The sequence below is a fragment of the Crocodylus porosus genome, unplaced genomic scaffold, assembly GCF_001723895.1.
Source record: "Crocodylus porosus isolate Cpor-Errol unplaced genomic scaffold, CroPor_comp1, whole genome shotgun sequence".
Lineage (NCBI taxonomy): Eukaryota > Metazoa > Chordata > Crocodylia > Crocodylidae > Crocodylus > Crocodylus porosus.
In genome coordinates, this window is record NW_017728943.1 from 81,356,904 (window position 1) to 81,376,004 (window position 19,101).

Sequence of the window (19,101 nt, forward strand, 5' to 3'; positions counted from 1 at the left end):
TCATGTGCCTGCTGGGCTGAGACTGCAGGCAGCTAGGGGACAGCAAGGGGCTTTTGGCCCGCTGATATGTCCTCCATAGGAGGTTTATATTGAGCAGATTCTTTTTGGTATTGGGTGGTGGAACCGGAGTGTGCTCCATCCACTCCATGCATTGACCTGGTATTGCAGTGCCTCCCGGACCGGTGCAAAAAACAAAAAACAAAACAAAACAAAAAAAAAGCTTCCCCTGAGATCATGCACTGTGTGCTGAGCACCCAGCATCTCCAAGAGAAGCCAACGGAAGTACTTGGGCATCAGCACCTTGCAGCCTGCCTGCAGGCTGTATTTCTGGCTGCCCCAAGCAACCTGTGTACAATGCTGGAGGTCTGCAAGCCAGGGCCTGCTGAGAAGGTGGAGCTGCTCCTACTGTACCTTTTTGCCTCCTGTCTGCAGCACATGCTTCCTCTCCAGTGCTCCTTCCATCATCTGAAACTCCATCTTACCGGGGGGAGTCTGCAAAGAGACAGATAATGATCAAAGTGGCACTGGTGCCACTGGGTTCTTTGGCAGCCACAGGCCAGGAGTGGCTGAGATCTCCTGTCTCTCAACAGGACAACCTCAAGTTTGCAATGACAAAGGGGAGCCTGGGGCCATGTCCTGGCATAGTCAAGATCTGTGACAGAGAACAGATAAAAGCAGAGCCATATGCTTTCTAATAGGACCATATACTGTCCTCCTGCCACCTTTCCAGGATTTTGTATCCTGACCCATTAGCTCTATGTTATTTTCTAGACCCTGAAGACTCGAGTTAATCAAAGCCCTGCCATGTGACACACTAGCAGCTACAGCAAGAGAGACCATATTCCTTCAGGGAATTAGCAGGAAGACCTGCATGTGCTTTTATGCTCTGGAAGGCCCAGGAACTCACCCTCCTGCAGATGCAATGGCTACACAGATGGTGAACCTGAATCTTCCAGTGGCACAAACAGAGTGCACTTTTCTGGGAGCCGGGAAAGACCTCCTGCAGCTGGAAGCCACCACTTTTTTCTCCTCTCTGTGGGCCAAGCCACTGGAGGGCACATTGTGCCTTCAGATCTGCAGAGGCAACAGGCATCTACCTCAGCACATCTTCACATTATAACACACCTGTAGCAGGTACTCCCACAAGGCAAACATATGGCTGTACCTACACAAGCTGTTTGCAATGTGCTGCTCACAGACCAGGATCTTGTCCCCTGAAGCTGGCTGTAGACTCACAGCTAACAGTTACTCAGGGAGCTCTAGGGACAGGTGCCTGTGCTTAGGATACCAAAGGATTTGATTTCCCCACCCACTGGTGGTTGCAAGTACAATTTGAGGTAGATCCCTGATGCAGATGGGAAGGTGCTAGCCACGCAAGCCCCATGTGCTACTCAAGAGTGACCAATTTTGGGGTGGAATGAATTGGAAGAAGCTCCTAGCCTGTCTTGCCGCCCCAGGGGACTGTGGCATAGAGGACTGTGAGCATAAGGCAGGGCTTGCCTAGTTCTTTTTAATTTTGTTTCTGGGGCCAAATCAGTTCCAAATTGTATGACTGAGCAGAGCTCAGTTGTTCAAGTCTGCATGGCTCTACCACTGGCAAGTCTCCTCACTCTCAGACTCTTCAGCCTGGGGCTTCAGATACTCCCAAATCCAACGCAGGCATCCTATGTGCAAGCCCCAAGCCTGGAGGCCTTGGAGTTCAGATGTCCCCTAGTCTTGCTTGCCCCTACCCAAAAGGCCAGAGGAACAAGCTAGAGGGAAAGCCAGAATGCAGTCCCCAATCACCATAAATTGCATAGTCAAGATCCTCCCATTAGGTGGCTTTAGTAGACTCTTGCATGGGTCAGCCTACCAACAGTGCAAAGGACAGCTTTTCACCCTCCACTACACCAAGTCATTCAAGGCCTCATGATGGTATCTCCTGAAGGCAGGGACTGTCTGGTTGTGTGGTCAAGGGAGGATGGCAGGGGTCTGCACAGGCACCTGGAAGCCCCAAGAAAGGGCACACACAGCTTACTGACAGCCAGCCACTCTGACCTTGCCAAGGTCTCTGTCCTCCTCCTGGTGCTTCTGCCGGTTCTGTGGGCCGGTGCCCTCCACCGAACCCAGGGACACAACCTCCTTCACCCCATGAAGCCCCTCTTGAGATGGGAGCGATGCCCAGAACCCACTCGGGCTTCCCTCAGTTTTATGCCCCTTGCCAGTGCCTCTTCCTGTTTGTGGATTGCAAAGGAGCTGGGCAGAGGCAGGGAGTGTGAACTTGGCCACCAGCACATTGTTCTCTGATGTCAAGATGAGCTTTCTGTTGGAGACACCTGGGTTCTGCACCTCGTCCGACCCATTCCCCATGGTGGGGCACATGCTGGGGTCTGCTCGGGGACTCTGCCTGCTGTGCCCCTCCACGCTGCTCCAGATGGCCTGAAGCTCCTCTTCATCTTCCTCAAACAGCTCATGGTCAGGGTGGCAAACCTCTACTGAGCCTGGTGGCTTTGCTTCTTTGGCCAGGCCTAACCTCATCATGTGTCCAGCAGAAGCCAGGTCCTGAGGCCCTGCGGAGGCTAATGCCAGGCTCTGCCGTGGGTAACTGATATCATACTCCAAAACTGAGAGCTGGGGGGTGGCTCTGAGGCCCAGGTTAATCAAGGGGAATGGGTCTGTACCTCCACCAGGGAGTTGCACAGGACTTTCCTCAGAGGCCTTGCTCACAGGGGCAGTCTCTAGCTTGCCCTCCTTGAGCTTCCCACTTCCTCGTGGTGGTTCTCCTCTGGCAAGGGCCCCACTGGAGAGCTTGGTAGGAGAAGGCCTGAGCTCTATCCTGGTGGCTTCCTGGAGCTGGGGTTTGAGGTCCACTGGCTTCTCCGGCTGCACCCTTCCTGGGCTGCCAGGCTTCCCCAGCATGGCTTTCAGCTGGTTCCACTCCCGGCCAGCCTGTTCACGCAGCATGCTGATGCGGGACAACTGGTGCACTTGAAAGTCCAGGAAATCATCACTGGAGCTGCTCTGGGCCTGGGGACTCTGCCCATCCTCTCGGGAGGGGGCTGCAGCAACGCTCTGAGACTTCTTCCTGTCGTAGCCTGGGTTGAAGCTCACTTCTTCAAACCAAGTGTCATGCTCACTCTTCAGAGCCTTCCTGGAAGGCTCCATGGATCCTCCAGGCCTTGGGCAGGTGGTTAGCAGATGGCTCAGCACCTCCTTTGACAGGCTAGCACCATTCACCTCTTGCTCTGGCCCCTTGACCTCCCACTGAATCACTCTACAGGGCTGCTGTCCCTTCTTCCTTTCAGCCACTTCCTTCCGCGCTATTTTAATAGAGTCTTGGACATTCCTGAGGAGACCAAGGTCCTTGGGCAGTTCCAGGCTCAGGACAGACCCCAGAGAAAGATGCCGGCAAGTGCCCTTTGATGAAGCTGGCTGTGAGCTGCTGGGACCCATGCCCTGGCTCAGGACTTCAGCTTTGGGGCCACTAGATGCAGCCCTAATGGTACTACATTCAGCATTGCTGGCCCTTCCTGGGGGACCCTCTCCCAGCTCTCTCAGCTTGGGGCTGGAAGCCTTCTCTGCCACCTTCCTCCTCTCACACTTCAGGGGCCAAGTGTTACTGGGATTGTGCTTCTCTTCCGACCAAGGCTGCAGTTGGCTGGGCTCTGCTGTCAGGAGCCTCTGCTGCCAGGGTGGCTGGGGACCTTTCACCACCACCTTCCTGCCCCTCTGCAGGCTGTCCACAAGAGGGCTGGAGCTGGCTTTGGGCAGGGTGTGGAAGGTAGTGTCTGCCCCAGTGCTTGAAACCAGGGAGGCATGGCTTCCTGCAGGTGCTTGTTTGGCTGGGCGGGGCATGGTGGAGCTCCTGTGGGTGGCGGATCCAACCCCTTCGTTCTCCTTCACACACAAATAGGTGCTCACCTGGGAAACACAAGGGCAGGGGAGAGATGTTAGACCCACCTGTCTGCTGGCTTAAGGCTGCTGGTGCCCGAAGATACCCAGGCTAGGGTGGGAGGAGCAGGGGCATATCCCTGGGCTCCCTCATGGGCATGCATACCTAGCAACATGCAGATCCACACAGCTCCTTGTGCCCAACCACTGGTCATGTCTCACAGACAGCACCATCCATATCACACAGTGACAGCAGCCAGGGGAGGGCACACACCATGATACTAGGGACCACTGCCTTTGCTCCCGGGGACAAGCCAGTGCCTGTTGACTGGGAGCTGCATGGCCAACACTGTGGGAGCCTAACTGTGTCCCCCTCACTCTAACATGTTGGGGTGCCTATAGAAACTACCCAGAATGCAATGCTCCTTGGGGTCTGGTGTGTTGAGGCGGCGGGGAGGGGTGGTGAAATGCAGCAAGTCACCCTTCCTTATTAAGGATGGTGAGGGTAGCAGGCTGCATTTGCAGAGCCCAGCACTCCCCATCTTCCAGTCTTTGCTGGCTGGCACTGTCTTAGCAAGTGAGACTGGGTCACTGCCCCTCTGGGTCACTGCTCTGCTGGGGTGGGGATGTGGCTCCCTCCTGCATGGTCATGCCTAGCTCTCCAGCTGCTGGTCCCTGCACTTTGTTTGCACAAGGAAATGGTGGTAAGGGGGGAACAAGGGTGAGCTGCTCCCTGTAATCCAGGGTCTGGTGCTGCTGGTTGCCCCAGAGCCTGCTGGGTGACTCCCCTACTGCCTGAGTGAGCAACACTGAACTGTTCCCACAGGCTGGCCAGGCCTCAGTTCTGCCTGCAATCACATGGCTGCCTTACATTCAGCCTCAGAACAGGGACCTGGACCCAGCCCTACCCCATTCCTTCTGAATGACCAAAGATGCTACATGGGGATCTGCCCAGCTTGTCCGCGCTAACATTAAGGGTTACTAGATACAACGCATTAAGCAGACACAGTCTCCATAACCATGGCACCCATGCAGGACTGCAGACATCTTGAGATGTCCCCAGAATGGGGCTGACACGTGCAACCCAGAACAAATTCTCCAGCCCCTCCCCGCCGCGTTTCTCCCATGCATATCACCCTCTTCTACAATCGGTCCACACTTGATGGCTTGGTCAGCCTCCACAGTCCATGGCTTGGTCAGTCTCTGCTCAGCCTAAGAGCAAGAGAACCAACTTCTGCCAGCTACAGTATGGCTTTGGAGACCTGCCCACTGACAACTGCACTGAGACTGTCCCCAACACAGTTCATCCCCTGTCACAGCTGTCACCCTGTGTCTCATTCCCTCACCCCGCTGGGCCTGCTGGGGCACTCAGTTTATTCTGAAGTGGTCCACAGCACTGGGGCACCCTGACAGGCTTGTCCTAGCACCAGGTTATCAGGGCAGCAGAGTGCCCTCCCCACACCCTGCTCTCCAGCCAGAAGGGAGAGACAGGCCTTAGCCTGACCTCTCTGTGCAGGGGAAAAGCAGGAATGGTGCCCACAGAGAGAACACAGAGGCACTTGCAGAGATGGTCTGGCATGTTAGTAGAGGCCAAGCTCATGCCATGCAGCCCCTCTGCCCGGCATGCAGCTTCAGAGATGTTACCTCTTCCACAGGCTGGTGAGACGACTTTCTCTTTCGCCTTAAACTACCCAAAGTGTTTCCTAAAAGCCCCTGGCAACGCTTCCAAAAGGTATTACAGCCTGAGGGTTTAGTGCTAGAGAGCTGAGGGTGGGGAGAGAAAGACACAAATACAGAATTGAGGGAGAAGTGAGGATGGTCTGCTACGGTGAGGAGGATGAGGAGCAGGAGGGAGGAGAAGCAGGTGCTGTGGTGGGATAGGCCAATGCCTGGCACAGGGAAGCCAAGAGAGCTTGTATTGCTTCTGACACCTGAAGAGGCAGGGATGCGGGCAGCACTGGGGATCATTCAGCCAGAAAATCCACTTGCCTCTGGAGCACTCTCTAGCAACTGTAGCGAATTTCCTGAACTCTCTTCAACTGAGGCACAAGCTCACCTGGGAATACCTGGGGTTTGTCATGCCCCTCCAAGCGCACCTGGGAGTTTGCAAGCTGACATAACTACAGACCTGAGCACAGCTGCTGCAGGCCAAGCTCCACATTAAGGCACAGCATCAACCCTTCCAGCAGCTCCATTGGAAAAAGGCTGTCTCACTGGTGCGCAAAGCCCCCTTGCGCGTCACTACCAATGGCACCACACAAGCCATGTGCTTGAAGCTCCCTCTCTGGCCTGCAGAAACTACCGCCCAGCCAGCATCACCCACCTTGTGCAGGGCCTCTTCCCCCTGCTCTGCTCCAGCCTGCGCCAGCTGTAGCCTCTTATCTCCTTTCTTGCCAATGCTCAGGATCAAGCTGACTGTCCCTCCCACGCTGCTGGGGCCTCGCGGTGGCACCACCACCACTGGGGTCTTGGAGGGGTCGACCAGGGTCTCCTTGGGGATTCCTATCTCCGGTGGTGTGGAGTCACCAGGACCTTCCCAGCTCAGCTCCCGTCTGGGAATGGGCAGTACTGAAGGAGGCACCACTTCTTTCTCCTGCCTCTGGGGCTGTGCCTTGAGATCCTGTGGGGGAGTGAGGGGCTCCAGGAAGGAGCATGATGAAGGCTGAGGTCCTTTTGAAGCATTAGGGCCCAGCAACCTCTTAGCATCAGGCAGAACTGATGGGGCATGTCGGTCCTGAGAAGCAACAGCAGACAGGGAAGATGTGGGGTTGTGGAGATGTCTGCCCCCCCATGGAGCCTCCCTCTTCCCACCATCACTCCTGCCTAGAACCCCATCCTGCCTTCTCCTGCTCTCCCTCACAGCTCTCTGCTACAGCTTGCACTGGGGATTGCTGAGGTCTCCTGCTCTACACCAGAGAGCTCTGAGTACCAAGGGAAGCTACACTCGGGGATCCCCAAGTGCTTCGCAGGCAGTAACAAGTTCAACCTTGTGGCTCTCTGCCTGTGCCCAGCCTGGTGGGTCAGGATCAATATCCTGGAGTCACTAGAAGTAAAACTGAGGCACGGAGAAGGTGGGGTCTTGCTCACACAGCAAGTGAGGGGCAGAGCCAGGGCTACAACCCAAGGATCCCAACTTCTGCTCTGCGGGTTCAGCTCACCCTTCCTGTACGAGAGGAAAGCACCAGTCCTCTTGCTGTATGTGGCATGCACTGACCAGGCAATTTCTTCCTTGGCAGTGCAGCAAATTTTTGCTGCCTTCAGATACACACCCCCCCTCCACACACTGGGCTGAGCCAGCAGAGTCCCAGGTGATCCCTGCTCTCAACCCTACACACTCACTTGGCTGCCAGGAAATGCACTCTGGGTGGAGTCCAGTGGACTGTCCTGGCCCTTCCCATCATCACTTTTACTCCCAGGGTCCAGCTGATGCTTCTGGGCTCGCCAGCGTACCAGCACCCACCCCAGCATGCTCTGCAGCTCCTCCATGCGCTCCTGGATCTAAGTGGGGGAGACAGACAGACACCAGCAGCTCCTGTGAGAATGTGAACTTCTATCAGGGACTAGGAGGAAGCTGCTTTCCAGAGAAGCTTCCTCTTCACCCATCCCTGGGACCAGGCCAGTGTTGGTAGCTGAGCCTCAGGGCTCAGTGGTCATTGCTAGAGAGCTCTGACGGAGCCTAGAGCAAAACTAGCTTTGCCACCTTCGTCTGAGACCTGGGAGCCAGACAGCAGTGCAGTCTGACTGCACTGAACCAGGGCTGGGCAGGATGAGCTGGCTCCTTTTGGGCAGGGTCTCAGTGGCCCCCACCAAGGAGGAGTGGGCTCCTCCTGTCCTGCACCAGCCCAAGGGAGCTCAGTGGGAAGCCAGTGAAGGGTCCCCTGCCCCACCCTGAGGAGGGGACTTTACCCTGCTTACTGTCTCACTCAGGTCATGCTCCTCAGAGACCAGCTTCTGGCCTGCTGCTGCCAGCTTCTCAAACTCCATGAACTTGTCCTCAATCTTCCTCTCCAGCTCTTCACACTGAGCCTCCAGGAGGCCATGGGTGCTCAGGTTTTCTGAGAAGATCTGAGCCCGCGTGTCCTCAGTCCAGGAGCTGCGGATGCAGAAGCAGGGTATTAGGACCTGCCAAAGTATATGCAGGTCTCTCTTCCCTTCTTTCCAATCTGCTCCCTCTTCTAAGGGGGCCACAGGCCAAAAACTCCTCGGGTCAGGCCCCACCTCCCAGGCGAGAGGCAAACTCCTTGTTGGGTCAAACTGGCCAGGAAAATGTCCTATGCTGCATGGCCTCTGCTCCCTGGATTTGACAACCAAGGAATGCCAGAGGAAACCACCCCTGTCAGTCTCAGCAAGGAGTTGCCTCCCCTGCCAGAGACAAGACTAGAGATGCCAACTTGCAGGGCACTGCTGGGGGATCTGATACATTTCTAAACCTTCACGTTTCCTTACAGGAACTACCCCGGAGTCATCGGAAATGCAACTGAGGCACAGGGAGGGGACATGCTCAGGTCACCAAGCAAGGGAGTGGCCTTTATCAAAACTGGCCTCTGCTTATTATCATCTTGAATGTGGCTGCCATGTCCTTATGGCCTTTGCAGTGGCTATCTAGCTCCCCCTAGGATAAGTTGGTCTTATCACTAGTAAAGCCAGGGTGTCTTGGAGGAAGGCTGCCACTGCCAGGTTCTCTAGTTTCAAAACAGGAAACAATGAAGGGGAAGAGAAGAGAACAAGAGTGGCAGGAGGTTGATGGAAAAAGGGGGGACAGTATGGTAGGTGAGGTGAGCATGGCAGGGAGGAAACTTGGAGGGGCATGAATGCAGGGGGATAGGAAACTGGGCGGTGCAGAGAGATGGCCAGGAGAAGGAACGTGTGACAGGGTAGAGTACCCCTGGTAACAGCCAAGGGGATGTGGGTGTGGGTATGTACTGATTATGCTCCATTTGAAGACATGTCGAAAATAAAATGACTCTAATGCTGATAAGTGTCATGACTGTTTAGAGAGGCTCATGATATTGGGGGTCTGGTTGGTTCCCTGTCATATATGGGGCCAAGCACACAGTGATAGGGCTGGCTGCAGCCGGCAGTCCCTGCACAGATCCTTCGATTCACACTGTCCTGACCCTGGGCACCTCTTGCTTTGTGCCAGGCGACCACTATGTCTTTAGGCCCTTGGGTTTCCCCAAGGACCTGCTTCAGTACAACCAAGTGCTTGTCAATTCTGCAATCAGCACTGGCCCCCATGGCTGAGCCCAGGAGGGCCGCACCCTCCCTGCCCCTTGGCCTTGCAGGCAGGGCTAGCGGCTCCTTGCACAGGTGCCCACAATGCCTTGCTGGAGGTCACTGCCACTCACATCATAGCCAAGTAATCCCTGAAGAACTGCCGTAGCTGACCAGCCTGCTCCATGCGGGCCTTGTTTTCCAGCACCAGCACCAGCAGACCCTCCCCAGCCTTCAGCGTCTCCTGCACTTCTGGGACCAGGTCATGCCTCTGAGTGGTGCAGAGCTTTTCCAAGCGAGAGGCTGCCCTCTGCAGCTCTTCCAGGTGCCCCTTCAGTGCCTCTGACATCTCACGCTGGGGACACAAAAGGGCTTAGGATGCTGAGAAGTGTCACCACTCTTCAGAGACCCATAGGAGGGTCCCTGCCCCTCTGGCTGGGGAGAAAGGGGGACCCTAGCAAACCTACTTAATCTGCTCAAGATGCTTCCTGCCCCTCCCTCTTAGAGCAAAAGACCAGGGTTTTCAGTCCCATAACAGGGCTTGGCACTATTTCTCACTGCTGGGCTGGCTTGCATTGGGAACCAGGGTCCAGAGGGGGCAGGCTGTGGGGTGTAACAGAGCTGTACTCTGTGGACTAGAGTTGTAGGGGGACAAGGAAAGGGGCTGCAAGGAGTGCCCTGTGGGGCTGGAGGGGATCTGAGCTTCCCCACAGACAGTCTGCTCCCCCCGCATGAGTCAGATCCTTCCATCAGGATGCAGAGTGGAAAGATGTGCGAGGTGTTGGCAGCCAGGCACTGGCATGGGGAGCTGACGCAATCCCTTCCTTTCTCACCTCCTGGCCACAGGAGGAGAAGACAGCTTAGGGCTATGCTCAGCTGGAAAATTCCAGATGAACCTGCCATGAAAGGCCCGGGCTAAGGATACTTGGGGCTGAGGGCCAGAACCTCCTTGGAGCAGTGACAGTCAGGCTGGGATGCTTCTGGTCTGGCCACCCTCTGGATAAACTCTGTGCCCTGTACCCTCCCACCCCTCTCATGTTGGGCAGATAGGCACTTCAGGATCTGTGGGAAGCCAGTGGAGAGTGCTAGTGAGTTCACTAAAACCACGGCAAAACAGTGCAGCCATGTGGGGGGCAATGCACCCACGGACTCACCTCCATGTCCTGTTGCCGGCTCAGCAAACCCTGCAGCCCCTGCAGATCCCACTCACTCTTCACTGTGGCAAAGCCCCGCTCTGCCTGGGCAATGTCGTGTGCCAGGGCCTCTGCTCTGCACCGGACAGCCTGCATATGCAGGGAGACCTCTGCCAGCTGGGGGGAGGAGAAGAAGCTGATGGACCTCAGCATGGGACTCCCAGGCTGTAGCTGCCCACACAGATGCTCTCCTCTCCTCCCCCTACCAGCTCTGCTTGATGCCCTGGACCCAGCATAGGCTCATGGCTCCCTGCCATAGCTGAGTAAGAGCAACTGGCTGCTTGTTAGCCATTGGGCTGACAGCCACTGCCCAGCACCAGCACAGGCTGTCTCAGAGTCCCGGCTTAAGCTCTAAGCATCAAATCATGCTCCCCTCCTATCAGGAACAGACCTAGGAGTCCTGGCTCCCAGCTCCCTGTTGTAACTGATTGGCAGACCCTCATGCAGACACTGGACAGAGAAGATTTCCAATGTCACTCTTCCCTCTTAGGAAGCTGGCTGCACTCTCCATGGCTGCTAGGTGGTAGGCACTATCTCCTCCTTCACCTGAACAATGCTCTCCACATCTCCTCCAAGGCTAGCCCCATACCAGGTGCTCCAGGCTCTCCGTCTCTGCCGCTGCCTCCATGACCCGCTCCCGTTCCTTCACTGCATCATTCAGCATCTCCACTGCCTCCTGCAGCTCCCCCAGGGGGCTGCTCATGCCCTCTCTGTTCAGCTGCTGCCCAGCCTGCACCAGCAGGAGGTGCAAGGGCTCCTTGGGGTCCAGTTGGTGGGTCACTGGCTAAAGCAAGCATACAGAACTGATGCTGGGGCTTGGGAGAGGGACTGCAACAAGCAGGGGCCAGGCCCTAGAGGGATCCTCATAGAGCCTCCTTGACAGGGGCATGTGCATGGGGTCCCCCATGCAGTCAGTGATGGGCTGGGGTAGTCAGGATCAGGGAGATCAGGGCACACCATGCCTCACAAGGGACCAGCCACAGAGAGCTGCTGGGGGGAGGGCCAGCACATGAGAGAGCCCCGTTGCCCTATCAGAGATAGACACACCCACGACCCACCTGCTCCATCCCCTGCTCACCTGCACACAGCTTTTCTGGCTCAGCACCTCTTCCTGCTGCACATTCTGCAGGAACTCGGATAGCAGCAGGGAGTCGCGCAGGTCTGATGCCCGCCTCCTTAGGGCTGCTCGCACACACCTCAGCCTGGCGCAGCAAACATGTCCGTGGGGTAGGGGTGCAGGGGACACACAGGGCAGCTCCCCAGGGATGCTACCTGCTGAGGAGATGGGCTCCCTGCCCATCTCCTCCTGCAGGGCCTGGAGCTAGAGGCCTCACAGCAGGAGCTGGTTCTCCATGCTGCCTGTCCACATTGTTTCTCCTTCACCTAGCTCCCAGGAAGGGGGGATGTATCTGGCATGTACTTCTCCTTTCTTTGCCCCCACTACTTCCTCCCTGGGTGGGAATCCCTTCCCCTGACCCTGCCAATACCCCAAGCCTGCTGAAAGGGATCTCTTCCTGTGCCGATCCCATCCCTTGTCCAGATGCCACTCTCCCACCCCCAGTGCTGCCTCACTCACTTTTCCTCCACAGTCTCCACCTTCCTTTGAATCCTCCCAGCAGCCTCCTGCCCCGTGGAGGGCTCCCTGCCCATCTCTTCCCGCAGGGCCTGGAGCCTGATGCCCCACAGCAGGAGCTGGTTCTCCAGGCTGCCGATGTCCTGCAGGTCCCTGCGGAGCTCCTCTGGGTTCTTCATAACAGCCGGCTCTGAGAGTGAGCCCACTATGCCCTGCAGCCAGTGCTCAGCCCGGTCTAGCTCCCCCACCAGCTGCAAAGCCTGTGGGAAAGGAGTGGAGAGTGAGACAGGTAGCTATACACCACCAGACTGTGCCTGGTAAGCCAGCTGCCTCTCCTTGCAGGGCCAGAAAGAAAGCCCTAGTAGGTGCTCAGAGAATGCTAGGGGCTCAGGGAAAACTGCTGGGGTGTGAACCATACCTGGACTACCCCAGCATGACATATCATCCTCCCAGTTTCACAGAGTTCCTGACTGGGCCTCGCACCCACAGCCACCCACCTAGAGGTCTCTCAAACCTAGCGAAGTGTTCCCACCACTCAAGGTGGGCGAGTGGGCACCAATTTAGAGGTCCCCAGGGAGACTATGCTGGTGTCCCTTGAGTCTCTAGGGCCTGTATCTCTCTCTAGTATCTCTGCTCAGCACATCGCACTGGCTAGTTATGCCTCTCTGTTCCAAGGCCTCTGCAGTACTGGCTACAGCTGCGTGAGGCAGAGGATTCCAAGTTGGTTCCAGGGCACCTGTCCCTGGTGGCATGTATGGCATCCAGCTGGCTGTTGCATCCTTAGAGATTATAATGCTCCCCCACCGCAAGACTCCCCAGGGAGACTTTACTACTGAGGGGCCCTGGCTGAGGCTGGGGACCAACCTTTCCGGCACATCCCAGGTATGGGCCACCCAGATGTATGCAAAGCTGCTTTGCCACTTGGCAATGTTGGGCCTGTCCCTGAGGCCTGGGTGCTCCCTTTTTAGCCCTGCTCACACTGTCTCTGTGTGCCTGGGACTCTGGCAGGGCCAAACGGCGCCACACACCTTATCAATCTCCCTCAGCACTGCGCCATTCTCCTGGTGCTTCCTCTGCAGCTCCTCCCACAGCCCCGCCAGCTCCCGAAGGACACCTTCCACTTCGGGGCTTCCCCTGGGGCAGGCATGCAACAGCTTCTGTCCTTCCTGTGGCAGGGATGGACACATGCTGTCAGGTCCTGCCCAGGTGGGTACCGCCTTCATCAGGTGTCTGATGACGAGGCAAGTGCCAAGGACAGGGAAAGTGCCCTTCACAACCCCACCTGAGCCTGGGGGCAACACGGACCTGGATCTCCCTGCTCCCTCCTATCCTACCCCAAAGGACAGTGAAGCTAGTTATAAGAAATGCCATACCCCCCAGTGCTTGGCCTGTCCCCTCTAGGGGGCCCCAGCTGCATGGAATACAAGCAAAACAGAGCCATGTAGTCCCCTCTGTGTCCCCAGGCACCCCCAAGGACATCCCCAGAAGTGTAATACCTGGGGGTGCACCACAAGTCCCAAACAGTTCCCCCCACTTTGAGCCCCTGATCCCCCAGGCCCTCCAGCAGTGGCTCACCTGGCAGACAGCCTCCAAGCCAGTGCTATTGCCCAAGATTTCCTGGTGGCTCTGTAGTGCCTCTAGGTTCTCAGCATCCTCCACTTGGTTCTGCTGGATGCCAGGGCCTGCACCCTCCTTCAGCCAGGATATAGCCTGTTCGGCACCAGGAGGGAGGGGAGAGGTGGCACATTAATGCCAGGGTCATGGGGGGAGGGACTCAGGAGCTGTGTTGGGCAGTAGAGGAAGATACTTGGGGAGAGCATGCAACAGAAAGACCTAGGGGACCCTGGGCCATGCTGTGGGTTGTTAGGGGTATTACCATATTAGCCGCCTGGCAGTAGTCCTGCAGCTGGCTCTCCTGCTGAGGCGCACCCCAGCCAGCATCTGAGTGTCCTGGGAGCTTCCTCCTGTGGGAGAGGTGGAGAGTCATGTCCAATCACTCTCCGTCATGAGGACCCCCCAGGTTCCTCCCATGGGGTTCACAGGGAAAGGGGGACAGTTGCTGTGCTAGGTGGACTCTGAAGGTTGCAGCATGAAGGCAGGTGTCTGCATCAAAGGGCCAGGCCCACCCTGCCAGCAAGGCCTCTTCTGGGGACTCTATTATGGGCTTAGGGATGGAGTTCTTGCAGCTAAGGAATAGGTCTAGAGTCCCTTCTCCCTTCTTAGTGATATCCAGCCTAGAGCTCTCCCCTCTACCCTCCAAGTTCTGCTCTTCTTGAGAGTGGTTTCCGCAAGTCAGTACCTCTTGCTGCTGTGGCACCCCTGGGTGAGATGCCCTCCAGGTAAGCCTGGACTGCCTTCCTCGCCTCTTACATGCTCCGTCACACTCCCTGAAACATCCTTCTGCACCTAGGGCACAAAAAGAGCCTGTTAGGGTCTTGTTCCTCCATCACACAGCTTCAGGGTTGAATATGACATGGACTTCTACCAGCAGGCCTGGCTCCTAACCCCTGCCACCCTATAAACAGGATGCCCCTATGAGCAGACCCAGCCTGGCTACAGGTTCCCAAGTAAAGTCGGTGGGATAGGGGCTATGGTGCTGCCTCCCAGAACTGCATGTACCAGGGCAATGCTGCAGAGGGATGCCAGTGACAGCCTTGAGATATACACACACACACACACACACACACACACACACACGAACACATGCCAGCTTGGCCTAGACCAAAATGCAGGAGTAGGAAAGGGCAGGGGTGTGCCAAGTGGCTGCAGAGAGGTATGGAGTCATATGCACATCACTGAAGGCCTTGTGGCATCATAAACAAGTTATAGAGTTTGCATGGTCACGTGCTAGTCACGCAGGGGCTGCAGAGGAGGTCACACTAGCTTCACAAGGGTGAACATGTGGCAGTCACAAAGCTGTTACTTCCAGTGCAGGGCACAGATAATCAAGCACCTTCCCATGTTGCTTTGCCAAATAATTATGTCACGTGGCACAGGTGTGGCTGTTCCTGTCATGGGAAGGGGAATTGGGGTCTGGGCCTAGCTTTTGTTCTTACCTCATTTCCTGGGACTCTCTTTTCCTTGTCTCCAGCTTCACTTCTGGCAACTCCCTCACTGCTGCCTCCTGTCTGCTCAGGACTCAGGGCTTCCCTTGGAGAACTGCTTGTCAGGGACCGCACAGGTGACTTCTCATTCCTAGGAGAGGGGAGCACAGAGGGAGATGGAAAAGGGATGTCAGGGTAGGCAAGAAGGGCACTTGCATGGCAAGAGGAAAAGGAGTGGAGAAGGGAGACCTGAGCTGTGCGGACCTCCAGAACTCCTCTGGGGTGGACACAGGACCAAAGGCAGGCTCACAAGAGATAAGTGGTGTGTAGCCCCTGACAAGGGAACCCAGAAAGTGAAGGTACCTTGGGGCCAGCTTTAAAAAAAAAGGAGTCACCCACAAACTCTGCCAGTGAATCCCAGTTGCCTTGTGTAAATGCTCCAGAGGGAGCTACAGAAAAATCTCACCATTGCTTACTGTACCTGTGCTGTTCAGACAAATTTAGAAGACACCTCTCACTCTGGCATGTCACAGGCCCTTCTGCCTGCCCCACGTCTCCACTCCCTGCTACTCTCAGATCCAGCCTGCACCCCCATAACAGTAGGGTGAGATCCCTCCCTCCCATTATACACATGGCAAAACTGCGGCATAGAGTAGGATGGGGATGTATTTTTCAGATCAAACATGGACGCAACTGAAGTACTGAGAGTAGAATTTGAGCCCTGACTTTCTCTTGCTTGGATACGGGAGTATTAAATGCAAATTGATTGCAGGGCCACATCCCCTGCTTTGTATGTGCTTGTGGACCACACCAAGGCTCTGACCATTGTGGCAGGGCTTCTGGTTGCAATGCTACTGTGGTGAGGGCTACTGCCACAGAAAGAAGCCCAGGGCTGGGCCTCTGACCATGGTTGCAAGGCTTCTGCCTGTGGTGCTGCTGGGGCCCTGCCCTGGCTCTAGCTCCTGCTGTGGGAAGGAGCCCCACCACTGCAGCCCGAGTGAGGGCAAAAGTCCATGTACTGGATGACCCTACTCTGTGGGCTGGATCCGGCCCCTCTGCTTTAACATGTAAGCCTTTCTGTTCACCTGATCTTGGGGTGGGAATGAATATCAAGTGACCACCCCATGGGCCCAATCAGAGAATCACAAGGCTGGAAGACACCTTAAATAGTCATCTAGTCCTGCACAGCTGCAGGAGAAGCTATTTCTGCACTGTCCCAGATAGAAGTCTACTCAGCTTTTTCTCAGAAACTCTTAGTGAAGGTTCTCAGACTCATCCCTGAGAGGCTCTGCCATACCTTAGCACCTGCTGGAGCCGGGCCCAGCTCTCCTTGACATCTCGGTGTTTGTGAGTGATGCGGGCTACCAGGCTGGGATGGAGACTGATGAGCTGAGACACAGTCACATCCAACATCTGGAGGAGAGAGATGTGAGGAGTGAGCTAATGGAGCTGGCTGTAGATGGGCCTCCTGAGGCCACAGCTGAGCTCAGAGGCTGTTTGGGCAGTGCAGGCTATGCTAAGTCCTCTGGGAGAAGGTGATAAGCAGGACAGAGAGGCCCTTGTTCACTTCTCACAAGCCTTCCCACTGATCCTTCCTCTTCATGCATCAGCCCCTGCCCAACATCCAGCATCCTCTGAGACTCTAGACATCTGAGGGCAGCCCAAGATGCAGCCACCTCAGCTAGAGAGGTTTCAGAACATGACACACAGTAATCCCTCCATGCTGACAGCTCAGGCAGACATGGTTTTGACTGCAGCCCATGCCACCCAGCCCATACCATCTCAGTGACCAAGTCAGATGCCAGAGGGAGAGGTCCCTTTAAGGCACATGCCTCACTTCTCCAGCAAGGTGTTCCCTGTGGCTTTGGGGCAGCACAATGCTCAGCACTTACCATCACCTGGCTGGCGATGTCCCTCACATCTTGGTCCCGGCTGGGATCAGCCTCTCCCTGCTTCCCCACTCCGTAGAGACTCCTCCACTGCAAGATGAAGCAGCAGTCATGGTCCCCTCAGAAGTGTGTGGTGGGAATAGGGCCCAAACCTCTGGAGCATCACTAAAGCATCTGAATATCTCTCCATGAAAGATCCTAGCCCACAGCACCGCCTAGGCTGGGGGAGCCTTTATCTAACAAGAGCTACTTCCTCCCATCCAACTCCCAGTGGGGCAGGGGTTATCAACTCTTGAGGCAGTGGCAGCAATACAACTCATGGGCTGATGCCCCAAAAGCAGGCTGAGTGAGAAGCAGCTCTGTCAGGTGACTCAGGACTAGAACAGGGGCTCAGTGGGATGTCACCTTTCTCCAGGCCTCAGCAGAAGTGCTCAGGAACACCCACATTTCTCAAGAGGCCAAGCAGACCCACAGGGGAGAAGCTCCACATCCGGCCCCACATTCATTCCTAACTTCTCCTCACAGTGGGCTCCACTCCCCTCCAAGGGGCTGAGGAATGGGGTGCAGGACACATCCTGGCTCCAAGTTTCTAATTTCAGCTCCCACCCAAAGGGAGGGAATGTGGTCAGCGGGAAAGCCCACATCACTGACTGGACAGGTCAGGGTGGGGAAGATCCAAGCCCCTTTTCTGGGGCATCCTCCACACTGCATTACAGGTGCCCATTGCCCCTGCTTAACCCTGCTGAAATCCTGAGCTTTGCCCACTGAACTCATGGCCAGAGAGGAGTGGAAATGGTGCAACAACACTACTCCGACCTCAGCTGACTGTGGGTTTCCCTGAAGAGCCAAGTCTGGAGCACTCACCCTGGCTTCCTGGGGCATGGATATCCCTTGTGCAACAACCCTAATCCCCTTGCTGCCCAGGTGCCAGGGCTGAGAGCAGAGCAGAGATTTTTCCAAGTCACTCTTGCAACAGCTCTCCCAATACAGTCCCAATACCAAGGGGAGCCAGGGTCCAATCTTGGTCTAAGCACTGGGTACCTTGGCATTGATGGCTTCAAGGAGCATGTCTGCTTGCTGGAGGAAGGCAGCTGCCTCCAGGGCCAGCTGCAGAGTCTCATGATGCTCCTTCAGGGTCCCCTGGAGCCGCAGCCACCTGGAAGGAGAGAGCATGAGGGGCTAGAGGAGACAGTGTGGCCCAGCACAGCTTCCACACGCATTCCCATGGGAATCTGGTGAGAAGCTGGAGATGGGAGCCAGGAGCCTTACAGTCACAACACACAGACCCAGCCCTCCTCATGCTAAGCCTTCCTAGCTCTGGGCAGTAGTGACTCATCCCTGCCCCATGACCCTGGCTCACATTTTGTTGAGGTGCTTGCGCCGGGCAGAAATGCTCCTACTTTCACTCCTGCCCTGCTTCTCCAGTCTCTGGGCCAAGGTGTTCATCTCCTCATGTAGGCCATGGAACCGCTGCTCCTCCTGGGCCAAGACGGAGGGAAACAGAAGTAGCACAAGCAGCCAGTGCCCATGGAAGAGCTCAGCCCCTGCACCAGTACTCATTGCTGAGGTATGGACAGCAGCCACTGGGTCCAAGGCTCCCAGCACCATGGGCTCTGCCCCCAACTGGAGTGGCTTTGAGGAGTGAACTTGGGTCCATGAAAGCTTCTGCTCTCTCTCTCTATATATATATATTATTTAGCTAATATATAAAGGTGCATTTTTACCCTGCTTTTTGAACACTTACCCTTTGCTTGTAGTACCAGGGAGCACCGTGTCCATCAGTAGATATATGGAGAGGCCTCCCCAGAAGAGAGCATGGTGTTAGTGAGCTGCCTGCAGCTCAGCCCCATAACAGATTCCATATGTGTGGTTATGCCACCAGGCCTCCCCAGTGACCCTGAATGAGACCCTCTGCAGTGGGGAGCTGAGATAGGGCCTGAGCCAGGAAATCCAAGGTGAGGAAATGCATCATTCCCTGGGAGCTGGGGGCTCAACTATAGTGGAGAAGGCCAGGGGCCTGTGGGAGCAGGACCCTGGGGACTGAGCCACTCTTACCTGCTTTAAGTCGAGGATGCGGCGGGTGAGCTGGATCTTGTCCAGGCTCTGCTGCAGGAGGGCAGCCAGCATGGGCTTCTCTTCCTGGGACAGATGGGGGCTAGTTACAACACGGAGACGGCAGAGGAGGTAGGGAGACCTCCAGAGGAACTGTCCCCTCCTGAACCCAACAGCAAATGGGGAGGGAAAGCTGACAAACATAGGGGGTTCAATTCCCTGCTCACCAGGTGACCTCTGGCAACCCCTATCCTTGCGGCCCTGCA

General features: G+C 56.1%; 1 protein-coding gene across 7 annotated transcripts in view; it reads right to left on the bottom strand.

The window, feature by feature from the left end:
• The window catches only part of LOC109319854, a 37,700-nt gene that overhangs the window by 8,076 nt on the left and 10,523 nt on the right, over window positions 1-19,101 (bottom strand). For 3 of the 7 annotated variants that reach the window (XM_019549659.1, XM_019549656.1, XM_019549655.1), the window contains 20 exons: window positions 18,839-18,922; window positions 18,144-18,262; window positions 17,825-17,939; window positions 16,787-16,873; window positions 16,192-16,307; window positions 14,907-15,045; window positions 14,150-14,256; window positions 13,727-13,814; window positions 13,426-13,560; window positions 12,879-13,016; window positions 11,854-12,110; window positions 11,356-11,479; window positions 10,867-11,061; window positions 10,239-10,394; window positions 9,219-9,439; window positions 7,786-7,963; window positions 7,210-7,368; window positions 6,194-6,604; window positions 2,038-3,900; window positions 412-492 (listed from right to left, as the gene is read on the bottom strand). In XM_019549659.1, coding sequence (XP_019405204.1) covers window positions 412-492; window positions 2,038-3,900; window positions 6,194-6,604; window positions 7,210-7,368; window positions 7,786-7,963; window positions 9,219-9,439; window positions 10,239-10,394; window positions 10,867-11,061; window positions 11,356-11,479; window positions 11,854-12,110; window positions 12,879-13,016; window positions 13,426-13,560; window positions 13,727-13,814; window positions 14,150-14,256; window positions 14,907-15,045; window positions 16,192-16,307; window positions 16,787-16,873; window positions 17,825-17,939; window positions 18,144-18,262; window positions 18,839-18,922 — 4,773 coding nt within the window. The remainder of the gene's footprint in view (window positions 1-411; window positions 493-2,037; window positions 3,901-6,193; window positions 6,605-7,209; window positions 7,369-7,785; window positions 7,964-9,218; window positions 9,440-10,238; window positions 10,395-10,866; window positions 11,062-11,355; window positions 11,480-11,853; window positions 12,111-12,878; window positions 13,017-13,425; window positions 13,561-13,726; window positions 13,815-14,149; window positions 14,257-14,906; window positions 15,046-16,191; window positions 16,308-16,786; window positions 16,874-17,824; window positions 17,940-18,143; window positions 18,263-18,838; window positions 18,923-19,101) is intronic. The other 4 variants (XM_019549657.1, XM_019549658.1, XM_019549660.1 and 1 more) reach the window with 4 other exon arrangements.